The sequence below is a fragment of the Cryptomeria japonica genome, chromosome 5 (assembly GCF_030272615.1).
Source record: "Cryptomeria japonica chromosome 5, Sugi_1.0, whole genome shotgun sequence".
NCBI lineage: Eukaryota > Viridiplantae > Streptophyta > Pinopsida > Cupressales > Cupressaceae > Cryptomeria > Cryptomeria japonica.
Window position 1 is genome coordinate 256,117,890 of NC_081409.1, and position 19,544 is coordinate 256,137,433.

The 19,544-nt window shown below is 36.6% G+C and overlaps 1 protein-coding gene across 4 annotated transcripts in view; it reads left to right on the forward strand.

Annotated features, from left to right (window-relative positions):
• Positions 1-17,644, forward strand: part of LOC131058528 (uncharacterized) — a 133,796-nt gene extending 116,152 nt beyond the window's left edge. For 2 of the 4 annotated variants that reach the window (XM_059221399.1, XM_059221400.1), the window contains exons 10-15: positions 15,622-15,697; positions 15,817-15,925; positions 16,267-16,379; positions 16,522-16,580; positions 16,921-17,050; positions 17,250-17,644. In XM_059221399.1, coding sequence (XP_059077382.1) covers positions 15,622-15,697; positions 15,817-15,925; positions 16,267-16,379; positions 16,522-16,580; positions 16,921-17,050; positions 17,250-17,384 — 622 coding nt within the window. In that variant the 3' untranslated portion in view covers positions 17,385-17,644. The remainder of the gene's footprint in view (positions 1-15,621; positions 15,698-15,816; positions 15,926-16,266; positions 16,380-16,521; positions 16,581-16,920; positions 17,051-17,249) is intronic. The other 2 variants (XM_059221402.1, XM_059221401.1) reach the window with 2 other exon arrangements.
• Positions 17,645-19,544: the final 1,900 nt, after the last annotated feature.

Here is a 19,544-nt window from a genome sequence, read left to right on the forward strand (position 1 = left end):
TGAACGTTTAGTGTTGTGGTAGAAAAACTCCATTGGTGAGGTAGCCACCAAGGTTCAAACCCCTACTGGGCCATTGAGCTCGTGGGTTTGAACAAGTGTGGGGAATGATGAACCTCCCGAAAATGGACAAAATAACAAACTTTTTCGACGTTGATTCCACATTGACTGTGATTTTGTCTCAAACCAACCCTATTTCTAAGCAATTCAGTAATTTCACGCGTTTTTCTAGGGTTTTGCAAGTTTTAACAATATTTTTTTCACTTTTTTGTCATTTTGGGGGTTTTTAACATGTGATTTAAATGCAAAAAATGTTTGAAAATTGGGTCAATGCTTGGTCAACGATTTTTTCATGAATCGGGATTTTTTCAAGGAATAAATCGGCTAACTCCAGGATTCAGGATTAATTGGGTATAATCGCGATTTTTTGCAGACTATTGCTTCATTGTAGTACAAACAACTTCCCTATGTGCACACTTCCTTAAGTGTCTCATATGCAAACTACAATGAAATACATTACCCTAAGTCAACTTAAGTGTACACCAACACCCCCCCCCGCCCCCCTTAAGTGAAACTTAAAGGAATGTAGACTCAAGCTAACAATGCAAGAGGGGGCCCGGCTATGAGGCCATGTTAGGTACCCATGGACAAATGCAATGCAATCTCTCACAAATAGAGAAAGAGAGAAAACCACGTGGGAAAAAAACTCCCCCGAAAAAAAAGATGAAAATACAAAAGAACTCTCAAAGAAGAATGAGAAGGACAAAACCCCAAGTGAGGAAAAGTCCCCCCATAAGAGAGAAGAAGAGAGACCAAGTAGCCCCCCCTCAATGTAGAATGTGCACCAATGGTAGAAGTTTGAAACTGAATGAAGAAGTTGCTCCACTATTGTCGAACAATGTTCCTCCCTTTAGGAATAAACAAAATCAAAGGTGTACCCATGAAGTCTCCCCAATCCTGAAAGGAATATGTAGGAAGAAAACTCAAGATGTATGAAATCTCTGAAAACTACTTAAGTGTCCCCATGTCGATGCTGAAAGCTGCCCCCTCCAAATCAGGTGTACTAAGCCACACTGCTGAAAAGGACAATCCAAGATCTAGTGAAGATGAATGTAGAACATGATCCAAAGGCTCAAGTGTCTCCTCTAAGGATAAAGAGACCTCCAAATGTTGTACATAAGTATCCACAATCATGTCAACCTCGAAAGAATGATCATGTAGAGAATGAGCAAGAGGGTTAGGGTGTTCCCTCACAACAACTGAAGAAGGATCATCTCCTTCAAAGAGAAGATGAATATCATCAATGATGTCTCCGAAATCTGCAATGTAGGAACAAAGCTGCAATGTCTATCAAGTAGTCATCCCAAGGAACTAAATCTGGAAGACAAGGTACATACTGCTGCACTAAATCACAAGAAGCCAAAACTGTAGCAACATCTGCATCATCAAGTGCAATAGTAGATGTGATATCAATAGGAGGAGATGAAATTCAAGGCTCAAGAACTGGATCACATGTGAGAACACCCAAGTTTAAGTAACCAAAGTTCTCCTCAATATCAGAATCCTCACAATAAGTGTGATCATCATGTCAAAAATAAAACTCATCAATAGGAATGAAATCTGCAAAGAAGTACAACCGAGATGCATGATCCACCACCCCAGTAGCAATGATAGCTCTACTCCCCAAGTCTCTAATGATAATTGAATTAGGTGTGAACTCCATAGTCTTCCTTGTTGCCCCATGAGCGATCTGATAGATGGAAAGAAGATTGTTTGTCAAATGAGGTACACACAACACATCATTGAAGGAGTTATCCCCAATAGTAGTAGATCCTTTCCCAATCTCATTCATATATGTATGATTGCCCATCAAAATCGGTGGCATGTTGCAAGGCTCAAGTGAAGAGAACATAGACTACGAAGCTGCCATATGGTGAGAAGCTCTTGAATCTAGAAGCCATCTCCTTGAATCATGACTTGTAGTAGCACAAATAGCTTGTTCTTTACTTGCCCCAAAAGTGTGATCCTTTCCTTTATCAAATTCCTTTTATTTGGAAGAAGCGGTTGAAGTAGACACTCTAGAAGGCAAACTGATTTTATTCTTCTCAACAAGATGTTTCAATTCATCAATATCCTTCTTGTAACAATGGTATTCGTCATGTCCTAACTTCTTGCAATATGCACAAAAAATCTTCTCCTTATATGATTTCCCCTTAGGTGAGGATGTAGAATCGCCTTGTTGTGGAGAGGATGATTGTGCTCTATCTTGTTGTGGATTTGGCTTAGACTGCTCTTGGTTCTTGCCTTTCCCTTGATTCCTTTGATTCCCTTGAAAGCCTTGGACTTTGAAAACTTGAGAGTCCCCATGCTCATCAACTTTGATGGCTCACATCAACATTTCTGTGAATGCATCAAATGAGGGCATACTAAAAGAACCACCCACCGTTAAGCGATGGGTTTGGAAGCTAGAAACAAATGTTGCATATTCTAATGGAAGCTTTCCCAACAAATTGTAGACCAATTGTGCATCCTTCTTTTCAATGCTACAATCCTTACACTGTGCTCTTATCTCATTTGCCTTAGTGACATTGTCTTGGATTGTATCAAAATTCTTAGGATCCAACATAGTGAGATCATTATCAAGTTGATAGTCCCTAATCTCATCAATTTGGCCATACAATTTACCTAAGATATCCCAAGCATCTTTAATCGTTGTACACTTTTCAATGTGAAAGATGAGATCCTTTGATACATACTTCCCCAAAGTTCCAAGAGCCATAATGTCTTTAGTGAGCCATTCCATGTGAGCATTAGGATCAGCTGGTGCCATAATAGTTCCATCAATATAGTGAGTTAATCCTTTTTCCATCAACTTATTCCATGCATCAATTTTCCACGAAACATAATTATGTGGAGTTAAAAGTGGAAATTCAGGAGAACCCATAGCAACAAAATGAAAGAGCACAAGATAAAGAGATGCATAATCACACAAGACACCCCCTTAAATTCATTCAATCAAAGAATCCCCCCAAAATGATGATTTGACACTTTATACTTAATGTGTGTACAATGGGCCACTTGCAAACAAGGGCAAAGTGGGCTTCTGATTTCAAGATTACAACTGCCTCAAACAGGCTATTAGAGACTCAAACCAATAATGCAAGAGATCTAAATCGAGTTTCAAGCAAATTACTGTAATATCCCTTGGCAATTTTGACCTCAAAATGCTGATTAGAGGCTCAAGGAATATCGTCAAACACTTTGCATACAAGCTCTTTACTTGCTGTTTCTATGTTTCAGTCTGATAATGATTGCTTAAAATGATGTCAAATGTGATTTAAATGCTTTCAAGTGGTTACTGATTTTATTCTTCTCAACAAGATGTTTCAATTCATCAATATCCTTCTTGTAACAATGGTATTCGTCATGTCCTAACTTCTTGCAATATGCACAAAAAATCTTCTCCTTATATGATTTCCCCTTAGGTGAGGATGTAGAATCGCCTTGTTGTGGAGAGGATGATTGTGCTCTATCTTGTTGTGGATTTGGCTTAGACTGCTCTTGGTTCTTGCCTTTCCCTTGATTCCTTTGATTCCCTTGAAAGCCTTGGACTTTGAAAACTTGAGAGTCCCCATGCTCATCAACTTTGATGGCTCACATCAACATTTCTGTGAATGCATCAAATGAGGGCATACTAAAAGAACCACCCACCGTTAAGCGATGGGTTTGGAAGCTAGAAACAAATGTTGCATATTCTAATGGAAGCTTTCCCAACAAATTGTAGACCAATTGTGCAACCTTCTTTTCAATGCTACAATCCTTACACTGTGCTCTTATCTCATTTGCCTTAGTGACATTGTCTTGGATTGTATCAAAATTCTTAGGATCCAACATAGTGAGATCATTATCAAGTTGATAGTCCCTAATCTCATCAATTTGGCCATACAATTTACCTAAGATATCCCAAGCATCTTTAATCGTTGTACACTTTTCAATGTGAAAGATGAGATCCTTTGATACATACTTCCCCAAAGTTCCAAGAGCCATAATGTCTTTAGTGAGCCATTCCATGTGAGCATTAGGATCAGCTGGTGCCATAATAGTTCCATCAATATAGTGAGTTAATCCTTTTTCCATCAACTTATTCCATGCATCAATTTTCCACGAAACATAATTATGTGGAGTTAAAAGTGGAAATTCAGGAGAACCCATAGCAACAAAATGAAAGAGCACAAGATAAAGAGATGCATAATCACACAAGACACCCCCTTAAATTCATTCAATCAAAGAATACCCCCAAAATGATGATTTGACACTTTATACTTAATGTGTGTACAATGGGCCACTTGCAAACAAGGGCAAAGTGGGCTTCTGATTTCAAGATTACAACTGCCTCAAACAGGCTATTAGAGACTCAAACCAATAATGCAAGAGATCTAAATCGAGTTTCAAGCAAATTACTGTAATATCCCTTGGCAATTTTGACCTCAAAATGCTGATTAGAGGCTCAAGGAATATCGTCAAACACTTTGCATACAAGCTCTTTACTTGCTGTTTCTATGTTTCAGTCTGATAATGATTGCTTAAAATGATGTCAAATGTGATTTAAATGCTTTCAAGTGGTTACTAAGATGTCTAGGCAAAGAACCATGATGCAAATGCAATTCTTTTTGTCTTTTTGAATGCATATAAATGACCCACACAATGTAAATATGCACCTACAACAGCTAGACATTAATACAAATAGTTGGCATGCAAGCTAAATATAAGAGAGACAACTCTTGGCATTCAAACTCCTTGTGACTACAATGATATTAGAATGCAATGAGATTGCTTACAAACTGAAATGACATGCAAAAGGCCAAGACTCTTGGCTTACAATGATGTATCCAATGCAAGTACCAAACTGATATAAATGTGCATCTACAATTGTTTAAGAACGATGACTAATACAACTGTAAAAATGATGCCAACTACACCAGAAAAACATGAAAGAACCTGATGTAAAGAAGTTCTTTGATTGACGAAGATGTGGCAGATCCTTGTACAAAGAATGGAGTCTCTTTGAAACCAAATCATGCCTCTCATTCAGCCGCCCCTATTCTAGCAAGAACTTCTGATATAAAGTCATAGCAGCAATAATGAAGATCTTCAACGATGTCTTCTTTCAATGTATTTAAATCTGCAAAAGATATTCTTTGAAAACCCCTTGAAGATTCTGAAAGAAATGTAAATCTTATCCAATGAAGCACCAACTGGACCTCTGTATGAAGCCCACAATCAAGCAATGATTCAGCTGGTCTTTCACAGCCTCAAGATTGCATAAACACTGAAGAGATTTCGTTCTCCAATGCTGAAGTTGCCTGAAACCTTAGGTCTCAATGCACAACACCCAAAAGCAAAGACAAATGATCATCAATAATGAGTTTGATTTGCTTTTTGAAACCTTTTATATCCTCTCAACTCTTAAATGCCTTTAATTCCCTTTTGAAATCCACTTTAGGGTTTTAATAAAACTTTATAATAACTTTTCAAAAGGTTCAATCCCTTCATTGGTGCAAAACAAAATAATATAAAGTATATATTATTAATAATCACTTATATCTCCCTTGAAATTGGTACTTTATATTATTCCTCATATGCACTTTATAATTTGACTTTATAATCATTAAATGTCCTTTTATAATAAAGTCAAATAAAGTTATTAAATGCTCTCACTTTATAATTTGACTTTATGATATTAAATCCCCTTTAATTATAAAGTCACATGAAGTCAATATAATATTCCCTTAAAATAATTAATTATTATTAAAGTAACACTTTAATAATTAAATGTCAACTCCACTAATAACCATTATTTAATGATTCCGACTTCATCACTGGCTAGCCCACTGCTCCCACTGTCAATCGGGATGCCTTACTAAAAATAGTAAATAGTAAGTCTCTCAAAATAGAACCAGAAACCTTTGAATATCAATGCCTCAGAACAAATGAAAGATCTGGTGAGATAAACACTTACAACAGCCACCTGAAGAGCTCCAAAACTCCCAAACTAGACCCTCTAATCAACCATACTAGCCTACGAGGGTCAAAATAATAGGCTAACCCCTCGAACTTGGATGCTCACGAAAATGGGGACATTACGATTACAAGTACCAAATAGGCCAAAAAGGACAAAATATTGAAAGTACAATTTCTACTCAAAATGGTGAAAAACTAATAGCATCACATGAAAGTAGACGAAAAATTATGCACTTTAAAAAAAATGACATCTAAAAAGGAGGTTGTATGAGCCTAAACAGTGCCCAAGAAGTTGCAGAATCGAGGATTAGACAGGTACCATTGTGAAAAACAGAAAATTCTGAAAAATGTACCCACCAAAATCAGAAACTAACCACACCACTGTGGAGAGCATGAAAAATTAGCCCAAATAAAAAAAAAATACACCGAAAAAGGCCTCAAAATGACCAAGATATGAGCCTCCGAAGTTGGATTGCAAAATCAAAAAGCTCATTGGAGGAGGGTCAACTATTTTTTTTAAATGCCGATGCAGTGCTGACGTCAGCAAAATAGTATGTTAATTTTGATGGTTGTATGGCCATCATGGCAAACCTCCCCCTACGTGGCCATATGTATGTTGACGTCAACAAGTTGACTGCACCTATTGACTAGGCGTATGGATCTGACACATGGCTCTGTGTGATTGGTTGCATACGATGACATGGCATGCACAAAAATCCGACATGGCAAGGTACAGTTGCTGACTGTGCTCGATGACATGGCAATCTATACAATGATGTGGCACCTACTGGGCGTTGAACGAAAAAATAAAAGATTGCCACGTATCTCCTGCGTGGCGCTAACTGAGCTAAATGTAAGGCGACAGGTTGGCAGTTGCGGCCAATGAATATGTGCCACATGGCACAATGGGGGGCATAAAGAAAATGCCCGTCTTTCTGAGCGAGTAAAAGCTCACCACACGTTGAAGCTAACAGGGCGTGGCGGGAACCATGCTAGGGTGTTGGAGGCTGAGCTTAGGTGGTAGCAGGGAGCGGCGGCGGTGAGGTTCCGGCCGGGAGCGAGAAGACCAGTAGTGGGCAATGCAGTAGATGAACACGAGCTAAGCGGAGGCTGCTAGTGGCCGGGACAGTAGATAGTGGCTAATGGGAGGAGCGCTGGTGCTGGCCAATAAACCTGGGCGATGCGGCAGGGCATAGGGGCCTGGTGAGGGGCTTCGCTATCAGGAGCAAGGTGGCAATGGAGGCCGTAGCGGGGCCAGCTGGTGTAAAAGGCAGTGGCGGCCGGAAAAACTGAGCAGCTGAAAAAGAAACAAAGCCAATAGGGAAATCGGTGGCAGGTTGTTGGAATATACAGTACAGCCCTACAACAAAAAATAACTACAGACAAGGGCTCAGACCCGAAAACAATATTTTTTTAATTTTTATTTATAAATTAAAAAAAACTTTACAACCAAAACTGCGAAATATTGAATACAGAAATAAAATTTGCCCCTTGCATTTATTTAATCACTCATACTTGATTACATAAATATTGGTTCGGCCCCTTGCATTTATTTAATCACTCATACTTGATTAGATAAATCTGTGACGAGGTTTAGAACTGCTGCGACTAGGGTTTAAGACTGTTGCAACTAGGGTTTTAGAACTGTTGCGACTAGGGGGCATGACATATATTAATCTATCCAATCATACACTGCAAGAAGAGTAGCATTACACATACATACAGTCACTAAACAAAACACAAAGACACAACTTAAATGACAATTTATGCAGCATAAGTTTGGCCTCAGCTCTCATTACAATTTATGTGCTGAAGGTACTTATTTATAATCTCTTCAGAGGTAGCTTTAAGGGATCAAATAATAAGAAAACAACCTTATTCCCATCCTTTTGAAAAGAGGCAGTAAAACACTTCAAACAGCCTAAAACAGATTCTTCTCTACTTTTAACTCTTCTTTCTTCTTAATATGGATTGGAAAGAATAAAGAGTGACTATTATTCGCTACTTGCTTTAAAAATGACTAATCTAGGCAGCTCTGCATATTACTGAACACTCTGTCATTACTCTCATGTTTGGATGTATTTTAATGTGGGAATTGCCACTCAAAACATGTGGTACCTTATAATGAAAGAGTCTTCAAATAGGGCACCTGATTATCATGTTTTTAGCTTAACCTTTGGCTAGGCATGCTTTCTCCCTAAAAACATGATAATCAGGTGCCCTAACCGAAGACATCAATCACCACAACTAAGCACACCAGCTCAGCAAGAGACTCCATGTTTTTAGCTTAACCTTTGGCTAGGCATGAAAGAGTCTCTTGCTGAGCTGGTGCTTAGTTGTGGGGATTTATGTCTTTGGTAGGCTGGTGCCTGCGAATTTTGGGAGTAGGGATGGGTGTCTCCAGCAGTTCGGTGCCTACAAAATTGTAAGATCTCTATATTATTTTTGTGAGGCTAGATTTGGATGGTAGATCCAAGCAATCCTTCTCCACGGGTTTCTCCCATAAGGGTTCCCACATGTTCTCTCTTGTGTGTTTGCTATTATTGCGGTGATTACTGTTATTGCTGTTAAATGTGTGCTCTTCACATTGCAGTTTGCATCTATTATGAGGCTGGTGCAATTCCCTAAGGGCATTGTCACTCCTTTGCCACAATTTCCTTTCTACTTTGATACTTTGATTGTTGTGATTCGACATGGCACCATTTCATTAAACGTTAGCCACTTTGGGCAGGTTTTAGATTGTGGTGCCACCTAAAAGTGCAAAATTCTTATGTATTTTAGGTGATTCTCTCATGGCATGGTTTCTTTAGTTTTTTGGCTCCCTTGCCACAGTTTTCTTACAGCATGACCACTCCAATTATATGTTAATCATCACTTAACCATTCATCTCTTCCTCTATTCTTTGTGGCTTGTCTATTGAAGAAATGTGCTATTCTTAAACTTAGCTTCTTTTCCTTCTTTTGGCAAAGATTCATAATGCAATTGCCACGTGAGGGATTTTTCTTTGATATTTGCCAGTCTTGCATTTTAATCCAAGTCTTCATCGTTGCATCTTCTTCCATATATTCTGAAGTTATCAATCTCTTAAGAATTTAATCATCTTTATTTGTCACTCCTTGCACATGAACAATCTGCAAACATAGTTAGTTTGAAATGACTATGGACAAGACCATTTTGAGAATCTTGACTCGAAGAACAATAATTGACTTGTACTTGATATGATACTGAGGATTTATTGACAATTATCACACAAAAGGAGGTCTAAAAACACAGTTTCATAGGGGTACCAACACAACACAAGATAATACAACTTGTAGAGGTGCCAACAAGATTGCAATTATGTATTTAAAGGCCCAAATCAAGCAAAGTGGCTTGTAAAACTTACAATATGATCTTGGAGATGAGAAGGAACAGATTCCCTCTTTTGAAGTATTCCCACTTTGGCTTCTTGCAGGCAACTCTTCGTGTAAATCTATTTTCATGTGTTTGATGCATATGCTTGCTTACATCCATTCCCTGTGGCTTTTCCACAATCACAGGAAAAGCATATTATGACATGTTCAAATGATAACATGTACGTTCTTGTTAAAGGAACAGCACACTTCTTACTTGTACCATTGTCTTGTTGATTAGGGAATGTTACATCTCTGTATTAGCATAGAAGTGGTATTTAATCTGATATTTAAGGATTGTAGGCATGTATGTGAGCATTACAATTTCATAATGAATATGATGTAGATGGCAGCCATAGAGCATTTGCAAACTTAAATTTGCAGCTCTATATTTGTTGGTTTTGGTAGCATGGAACATTGAAGTACAGGGGAATGTAAATGTGTGTTGGCGAATTGTTACTTGGAATATCCAAGCTGGTTGCAGACTAAATGATTGGACCATGAGTAAGATTGCTAGGTTTCTATTGCATGATAGAGGTCTGGATAATAAATTTCAGGCTAATGTGGTGAATTGTGTAAGCTACATTCTTGTGTCACTGCCTATAGATTAAGAATGTGATGAAAGACCCTTGGAGCGACCAACTCATGCTTATTTCCTCAAGATTCACAAATGCATATTTGTTGAATATAGTGAGGAGTCCATGGTTTTTTTTTGTACGATCAAGTGTCTAGATATATTGACATATATAGGGATGTGACCTATGAAGAAAACACTTACACCATGGTTTTGTCAACTACCCTTCTTTGATTTCTTTTGGAGAGTGTCCTTTCTTTCCGAGTGAGATATGAAGCAAATATCTTTCAAATTTTGGTGTGAGTCATGTTTTTTAAACTTTAAGAACTTGAAGATAGAAGAAAGGATCAACTTATCTCTTATGAGAAGGGTCATGCACACTTCATATCCTCAAACTTTTGTTGTGCTCGTATATGAAAAGAATGTGAAAATACCAAATAGTTCAGTCACTCATTAAAAACAATATACTTGGGAGTTAGTCCCTCTCCAAGAAATATTCTTGATGGGTGCAAGTGAGTACAAAACCATGTTCACTGTGGATGGACAAGTGGAAAAGTATAAAGTTACAATATTACTCTTGCTTATGTGTTTCTTAATGATTTGCATGAGTAGAAATATGTACAACTTTCTTCCAATTTTTGATAGACTGGGATGTCAGCTTTTTGGGTAAATTAAAGAACCATTTATATGAGTTGAAGTAAGCATCTAAATGAAAATATTGACAAAGTTTTATTTACAATGGCTTGCTTTTACCTATTATTAGTTCAATCATAACTTGTATATTCAATATGTCATGATGTTATGATCATTTGCATCTTGTATACTTATGAGTTGATTATTATGGATCAAAGGCATCTGATATGATGATGCCAATGATGAATTTTAACGCCTTTTAGACCAGATTGCTTTGTTGGACTCAAAATGAGTAGACAACAAAATCTGTCTACACCTTTGCTGCAAAGTTTGATCTAGTATTTGTCATTGTTGATATCAACCTTGTTGGCTATCATCTTATCTTTGGTTTGGTTCATGCATAATTGTATTGGATGAATCATGAACCAAAAAAAAATAACAAAATTGAATGATTAAATACATAAACCCATAATAGGGCAAAAATAGAGAGAAGAAATTATAACAACCAGTTAGACCAAACGAAGTCTGAAGTCATAGATTTATCTCCGAGCTTAGGCAATTGTTTCAGTGGGTTTTTAGTTTTAGAATAAAATCTCCAAGCTCTATTGGCTGCACTGATTTAGGATATTATGTATTGAGTTATGACTGCAAATATATGGGTAATCATGCTTGATATAATTGTATACTGGGCATGTTAAAAGGAAATGTACTACATTATCTATTTGTTTAAAGTCACATAACTTGCAGTTCTTTATTTTTCTCGAAGGTATTTTTGAGTGTCCATCAATTGGTTTTGCTTTAGTTCTTAGTTTCACAATCATTATATGTAACACTTGAGTTTGTTAAATTACTTTTTTTGTATTCAACTTTTTGCAATTAGAGGATGCTGCTTTTTACTCATAGGCTGTTTAGGCCTTCAATCTTAACTTGAACAGTAATATGGAATAGTGCAAGTATACACCTACACATACTGCTCTCTTTTCCTTCACTGGTAAGCCTCTTTATTGCAGTTGTTAGGCCTACTGTTATGTATTGTTCAGAGGTTTGCGGCCCTAGTTTGGGATCCATTGAGTGGCTTATATTGAGCAGTTCTTAATTCTCATTTTTAGCATATGATTTGTTGCAAAAAATGATTTTTTTCAATCTGTTGTTCAAGTCAAGTTTGCATCCAGCTCTTTTTCTTGAGAGCATCTTTAGAATTACATCATCTAGAAGCAAATTGTTGTGTGACTCGGATTTGGTCTGGGAGAGGTATCCATATTTGAACCTTATTTTCTTCTAAGCCAATTGCATCTCTAGGCCTGACCAGGGCTTACATTATTGGTATCTGTAGATTCATCTACTCCAATCTAGTGTCATCTCTATTTATCATATTTGCTATTCAGATGCTTCATGGATCTCCCTTTTTTCTTCCTCCCTCAAAGAGATCATTACTAGGGCTGTCATGGAGGATATATATTAACAATAAATTTAAGTCACTTGGACATCTCTTCCAAAATCGCCGTTCAAGTTTTTATTCTTTATCTATTTTCAATATCATGTGTCACATGGCTTGAAGATTATTCTTGGCTGTTTGAGGGTATTGTTTCATGAGTTATGAATTGATAAAAACATCATATTCTGTAAGCTGATAGAATATGTCGCCTCTGCCTCAGGTTGTAGAGATTGAGGAGCATTTTATTTGAAGGTACCTTATCTATTATGAGAGTCAAGGGAAATAGCATTGTCTATAAAAAGAGAGGTGGTTCTTATCTACTCTCTTTAGTGACCATCACTATCATTTAAAAGTGTGGCTCTTTTCTTTAGAAGGCTTTCTTAGACATAGATCCTTACAGTAGACCTCTAGAGTTGTCACGTTGATTACATCCTTCTTTCAATCACATAAGACTTTAGAGATGGTAGATTCTTGTTGGATGTGTCTAACTCATACTCAAATAGGATAGACTATTCCTCCCTCATATTAGAACTACAGTGTCGCTTTCTTAGTGTTGGCAGACAATATTTGCTTCATATTGGAGAAAAGGACCTTCCCACCGTCTGCAGGCTAGGTCATGAAGGCACACATCACTAGTTTTTATTTACCACCAAAGGTTCGTCGAACACAGATACTAAAGAGGTTCTAGAGCGAGTACCCTATTTCCTTATATTATTTTCCATCCTGCCCCCATCAGCTTTGGACATTCCCCTATGAGCATTATTAGATCCTGTATTGACCTTTTTGCAGTATCAAATGACAATTCTTCACAGTATTCAGGTTTGGACAAAACTCAAATCCTTTCTTTGGTTGTCTGCCCAAAACAAAATCCTCACACAGGACGCCTTATTGAAGCAGGGTGGATTCACTGACTCCAGTGCTTGTCCTAATTGCCTCTGTAGTGAAGAATTTTCCACACTTATTGTTCCCTGTTATTTTCTGTCAACATGTGGAGAGAATTTGCTGTCCTGTTGAGCATGGTAAACAACAATTTGAAATGCATGGGGAAATGTATCGATTTGAACATTTGCCCTTGCATAAAATCATATACCAAAATGGCTCCAGGTTTCGTGGTTTGGAATATTTGGAAAGAGAAAAACAGATGCATTGCTGACAACAACTCCAGTTTGAGTGGTAATCTGGTTTATGTTATTAAAAATCAGATTGTGGTGTTTATGATTGGCCAAGAAATAAGATCTCTTGGCTACATGTATTCCCCAGGGTTTGATGGTTGACAGGCAACAGAGTACCAATGGTCATTACTCTTACTAGTATTTCAAGGTTTTTCCAATGCCCAAATGGCATCCACCACCCGCCAGTTGGGTCAATGTGAGATTTGACAATGTCTCCCACCACCCATTGGTTTGATCATTCCGAGCTTTGACGATGCCTCCCACCACCTACTAGTTCGATCTTTTTAAACTTGGATGACATCCAAAAATGATCAGGCAATTTTAGGATAGGTGGGATTGTTAGGAACTCTTTAGGTCACCTGGTAGCTACCTATACAAGAACGTGACAGAAAACCAACAATATGGCCAAGTTGCTGGTCCTTGAACAGGGCATGCAGCTATCCTTAAATCTGTTTATTTTGAATATCATCGTAGAGGGGGATTAAAAAATTGTTCTAGGTTGGCTTTGTGTTGATAGTCTCTCCAAATCAAGCTTAATCAATTGGTAAATGCAAGGTATTTACCAATTGGCTTCCTCTTCTCAGGAACACTAAAATAAGACACTCAAAACCATCTGCTAATAAGGTGACAAATTGTTTGGCTAATATGACTTTTATCTTGTCTGTAGATGACATGAGTAGCTAATTCATTTGGAAAAATGTTGACCTCTCCTTTGAGGCCAGAGACTTCTTGAATCTGATAACATGTTAGTATGATCTCTTTACAATGAGCATTATACCAATGAAAGCCAAGATTTACTCTTATCTACAATACCCTCCATTGTAATTACCAATGACTCGAATGGGTCCAAATCCCTAAGGTTTGGTAATCTCCCAAGTGCCAGGGGTGTCAAACTTGGGGAAGATCACCACAAACTTGTCTTCAGGCTGGGCAGCTGAGAACCAATTTTCTGAGGTGGGTAAAACCTCCTTCACTTCTGGCTTTGCAAAACTAAGGGAAGTTTCCTTGAGGTGCTGGATTGATGATTGAAAGATTGAAAACTTTCTTACAGCAAATTATACCTGCTGCACAGTGTCTCTCCCAATACCAATGTCACAATATACCTATGTGCTAGCTTGGACATGTAAGGCTTAGCACCCTATTAAACAAATAACCTACCATATAAATATCTGAGAATGTGTTTTATGATAACTCCTTGTGATGTTCTGCACATTCATGCATCACAGTAAGAACACACTAAACTAGTATAACTGGAAAGATGTTTAAGTTGTTTAATTTTGAGTGTGTTGAGGATGGTGGGGGGAGAAAAAGAGTAACAATCCAATGTCTTAATCCAACTGGGAGAGTCTCTGGTATTAATCAAATATGCAACAACTGTAAACAAAGATGATGCATTAATCAATACACCACATGAGACTAAATCTTCTGGAATGCACAAGCAAGCTGGGCTCTACCTATTCATTCAAGAAAATCACAGATGGATGCAGAATATTAAGCCGGTCTACTTGGTAATCCATAAATAATGATATAAGATTTCCACAATCCATAATTAAAAAGTTCTGATGCTGCTTCTGGAATTAGACCGTGTCTTAGTTTTTTATTAACATTTCCGATCACGCTCTGTGACCCATCATTCTTTCTCTCTTATCCTGATGATTGATCACAGATTGTGATCTGAAATGTTGATAAAAAACTAAGACACGATCTAATTCCAGAAGCAGCATCAGAACTTTTTAAATCCATAAATAAGCTCATACATTTCTTTTACTATGCTGAGAAGATAGCTTGCAAAGGCTTTATAAGGATTTTACAGAATTTTGGTTGAAAAACTAAACAACATACATCTAGAAATGAATTGATACATATATAGTCCCTATTTGAGCAAATTCTGCTTTCCCTGAGAAGATAGCTTGCAAAGGCTTTATAAGGATTTTACAGAATTTTGGTTGAAAAACTAAACAACATACATCTAGAAATGAATTGATACATATATATTCAGTCCCTATTTGAGCAAATTCTGCTTTCCCTTTTGCAGTCAAAATATATTACATTTTCTTATTTTGCTTCACTTGCAGCAATCAGCAACAAACTAGTCTGCTCTATTAGAACTAATTATTCGACTCAGGACAAAATTTTACAGATTTTGGATTTTTTTTTTGTTTTTGAAAAATGATTTACTGTGCTTCTTCACTAAGAGGGGTAAAAATTTATTCAATCACTAAAATTTAGTGTGCTTCATTGTTCTTGGCTTTATGGCATTAAATTTCAGATGCTCTTTTTTAAGTTTTACAGGGAAAACTTTTAGATATGTTGCATTCATACAAAAAAACCTGCACACATACATCGAACATGTACGTCAAATATTCCTCTGCCTGAGAAAATGTTTGGTGGTTTCAGGCATGGCAGTAAAGGCATTGAGCAAATGGGATTTGCCTCCTTAACAGCATGGAATATGAAGACTTGGAAACCTTTGGTATGCAACATCGTCTCTACAAGATCCTTCACGTAAATGCATTTGCAGTGCCAAAGAAAAAAACTAACTAATGCATTTACCTATACATATTACAAATACATTCCATTTTGTTTTTGCAGACAGTTCTTCCGCTAGGTGAGGATCCACCAGCGATTACTTCTGTCTGTTTCAACCATAATGGGAAAATTTTGGCAGCTTCTGCAACAGATGGAATGATCCATATGTTTGGTATCCTTTGATGTGAATCATAGGAGGATTGTCCACTATACTTGTCCAATTATGCATGGCAATAGATTTGACAAATGATTGTGTCAAGCAAATTTCTTGTTGTCCATTCTAGCAAAAATTAGCGAGTCTGGTTTATGGCTTGCCTAATTGTCCTTATAAATCTTACTGTTCTGTTTCCATTCAAGCAAAAATTGAAGTCTGGTTCATGGCTTGGATGATTGTCCTCATAAAATCTTATCATTTGGTTTCCCATCAAGTATTGGCCACAGGGTGTTTCAAAATAGTGTTATGTTATCCTTGAATGCTAGTTATTGCATATGTTGTACTTGACAAACTAAAAGATATGTCTGCTGGCTTGCCAATAACTGGCTGGCCTGCTCATGATTCAGCAGTATGTAGCGTAAAGTTTGGACCGGATGAAGCTAGCATTTTAAGCCTTGGTGCAGATGGAAAGGTATGGATATGATTTTGATGGAAATTTGTAATTGGCTTCTATTAAGTGAATGATTTTGCCTTTTAAGGTCTATAGCCTACAATTACATTCTCGAAGATTTACTTTTCCTTGAAAGCTAACAATAGAGAGATATATTTTGCAGATTTTTGAATGGAGTTTGCATAACCAAGGCCAAGTCTTGTGGTCACATGATTCTGGCAGGTGACTATCAATATTTATTTCAATCTAATTTTATTTCAAATTACTTGATCACTGATTATTTGTGAGCTTATACGTCTGATAAACAGCACTCTGATAACTGGAAAATTTCTAAATTTACAGAAGTAACTTCTATTAACATTGTTATCGAAATATCACATCTCAATTATTTAGATGATAAAAAATTAAAGCAAGGAAAAATCTTTGAAACAATATCAATTGTTATTTCAACACATGGGGAAGCATTTACACATTGATTTTCTTAAATTAGCTCGTTCTTAGAAGTTAGAACACCTTTAAAATGCTAGATAGGATACCGCTCCAGTCTTACCAAGTTTGCAAGAACATTGAGCTTTTTGAACAGACATTTTGGGTTTGAAATCGCAAAGCTCCCTAGGCATGAAATGGCGATGGATGCACATGGGAGGAGATTGCTTGTGACATCAAATTCTTTGAGGTCTCCCTTGTATCAGGTAACTTATCTTTTGAGGGTTCTTGTCTGCTTTTCTATTCATTTGTGTAAATCTAATGAAATGTAAGCGCGAAAAAGAGAAAGAAATTGTCACCAAAAACACAAATTAATGTATATCTCATGCTTTTGCTGATAAAAATAGTTAATACTTTTTGCTTTTCATGACCAGTAATGACACAGTATGTTGCTTATGCATGTAGATCCAAGGAAAATCCAAAGGGCAAAAGACTCTACAACATGGTGCTCCCATAACATCTGTGGATTGGCACCCTTCATCACCAATATTTTTGACGGGATCGGCGGACCACTCTGTTCGTGTCACATCAATTTCATAAACAAAGTGCCCAGTGATCATTGATTTATTCATACTTTTCTGTTGAGCTTGAGGCGGAATAAGGGACTTAGTCATTTGTTCTTATCATAACAATAGAGTTCCAATTAACTATTCTATTGAATAATTTTGGTTGGGAGGAATATTGAACAATTTCTCTTTGTAAAATCTAACCTATTTTTTGACTTCATTCTTTTGAATGTTTTTTTGCCATTCTTTTTAACATATTATCAAATGAAAGCAATGACATAATTTTCGAGAACATTTTGAGATGTCAAAAAACTGTACAGATCAAATTCCACTGAGTTCAAAATATCTGCCAAAGCTTACAGCTGTTTTTTTACCTAATTAAACAAAAAGCCTTGGCCTATTAACACTTTTACAATTGCTAGCTAAATTCTAAAGAGGCTGCTATTGAAATTAAATATTTTTATTAATGCAGCATTAGCCCAAATTATAATTAAGAGAATTACAATGCTCTAGCTGGTTTTAACGGGCACTCATTGAAACATTAAGAGGTTATAAATTATCATTGCTTAGGTTGCCACTTATTTTAAAATCCTTTTAAGTTAATTCAATGTACATAATTACTTATTCAATTTCAAACTTTTTCGTTACTTAGTCAACTATTCAGTTATTTTTTTGATGATACCTAATTTGAAAAAAATAGAGCATTGTTTTATAAGAATTAATATATTAAAATGAAAGCTTTTTTTGGTATAGAAAATTATAGAATAAAAAACAAGTCAAGGATTTATAAAAGTTTGTAGTTATCTAGTATTTTAGATGTTATTGTTTAGGTAAGTTAACTTTACTAATGCGAATCAAATGTATATGTGTATAACAATAGGTTAGTCTTATATATTCTTTTAAAAAAATTAAAGAATTAATTATTTTTGTTGCTTTCAAAGTTATGTCTCCATTATCATTTGAGCCACCTAATTTGTTTTTAAGCAATTGAAAATCTCTTTCATGATTTCTAGAGTGTGTAAAAGTTTCAACTATTTTTTGCTTATACACCTAGGTTATGTACGTAGCAACCACAAATAAAGAGCATTGAAAACCTAGATTCCTTCTAGCATTGAGCTCACTATATCCATTCAGATTTGAATGTAACCATCCTAATTTTATTTTACAAGCGAACAAGACTCAGAATATCAGCTAATAAAAATACCTTGCATGAAGAGCTTTACCAACTTAAACTACCATTGAAATAGACAAAGTAAACCGTGTAACCATTTATACTAATACTACCCGTGGATTGATATATAGTATATCATGACAAATTCATACAAACACTAGAGAATTACATGTGAACAAGTAGGCCAACTCGTAACATCACCTCGAGATCTTCCACGTAAGTGGAGATCCACTCACAAAATGCCCTAACTTGCCCTCAAAATGATAGAACCATCATAGCGAAAAAGGGGGGACTTCAATCAATTTGCCATCCACCTCATAGCAGATGGAGCTATCAAACTTATTTTCTAACGAGAGTTTGACATTGAGAGCCTTAGTTGTTTCTTCCATACCTCCATACAACCTAGTTTGTCTTGCTTTCAAACAATAGAAATGCTCAAGCTAAAAGTCAAAGAAGGCATGTGACGATGAACAATACCTTTAGTATCATAATGAAGAAGATAAATAACAATAACAAAGGAGAGCATGACTACATGATTGATTTCCCACATCAAACATGTTTTACCTTCCCAATGATTGTCTAAGGTCTAATAATAACTTTTATATGACTTCTTTAATGCCAACACACAAGGCTCCATCCATTTCTTTGACCAACTTCCAAATATGTAGAACCTAGAAGTGAAGGTCATAATTCACAATCTCTCTTTGAAGATAAGAGATGTTCTCTATTATCTTGGTTCTATCCACTTACCTTTGTCTCTTGCCTTTTTTCACTTGGTGCCTCTTGCTCACAATCTTGACTTTCCTCTTCGTTGAACTACTTCTAGAGTCTATTACACCCAAGCTAAATAAACCTAGTGAGAAAGAGAAAGAAAAACCATCTACGAAAGCAAAGCATAGCCTCATTACCAATATGATGAGTTGTGAGGTCTAATAGAGTGTTCTAACACTTGCCACTATGAGCCCAATCCACCCCTATCACGTGAGGCTCTCATTCAATGCGCATCATGAATTTGTGCTAGAT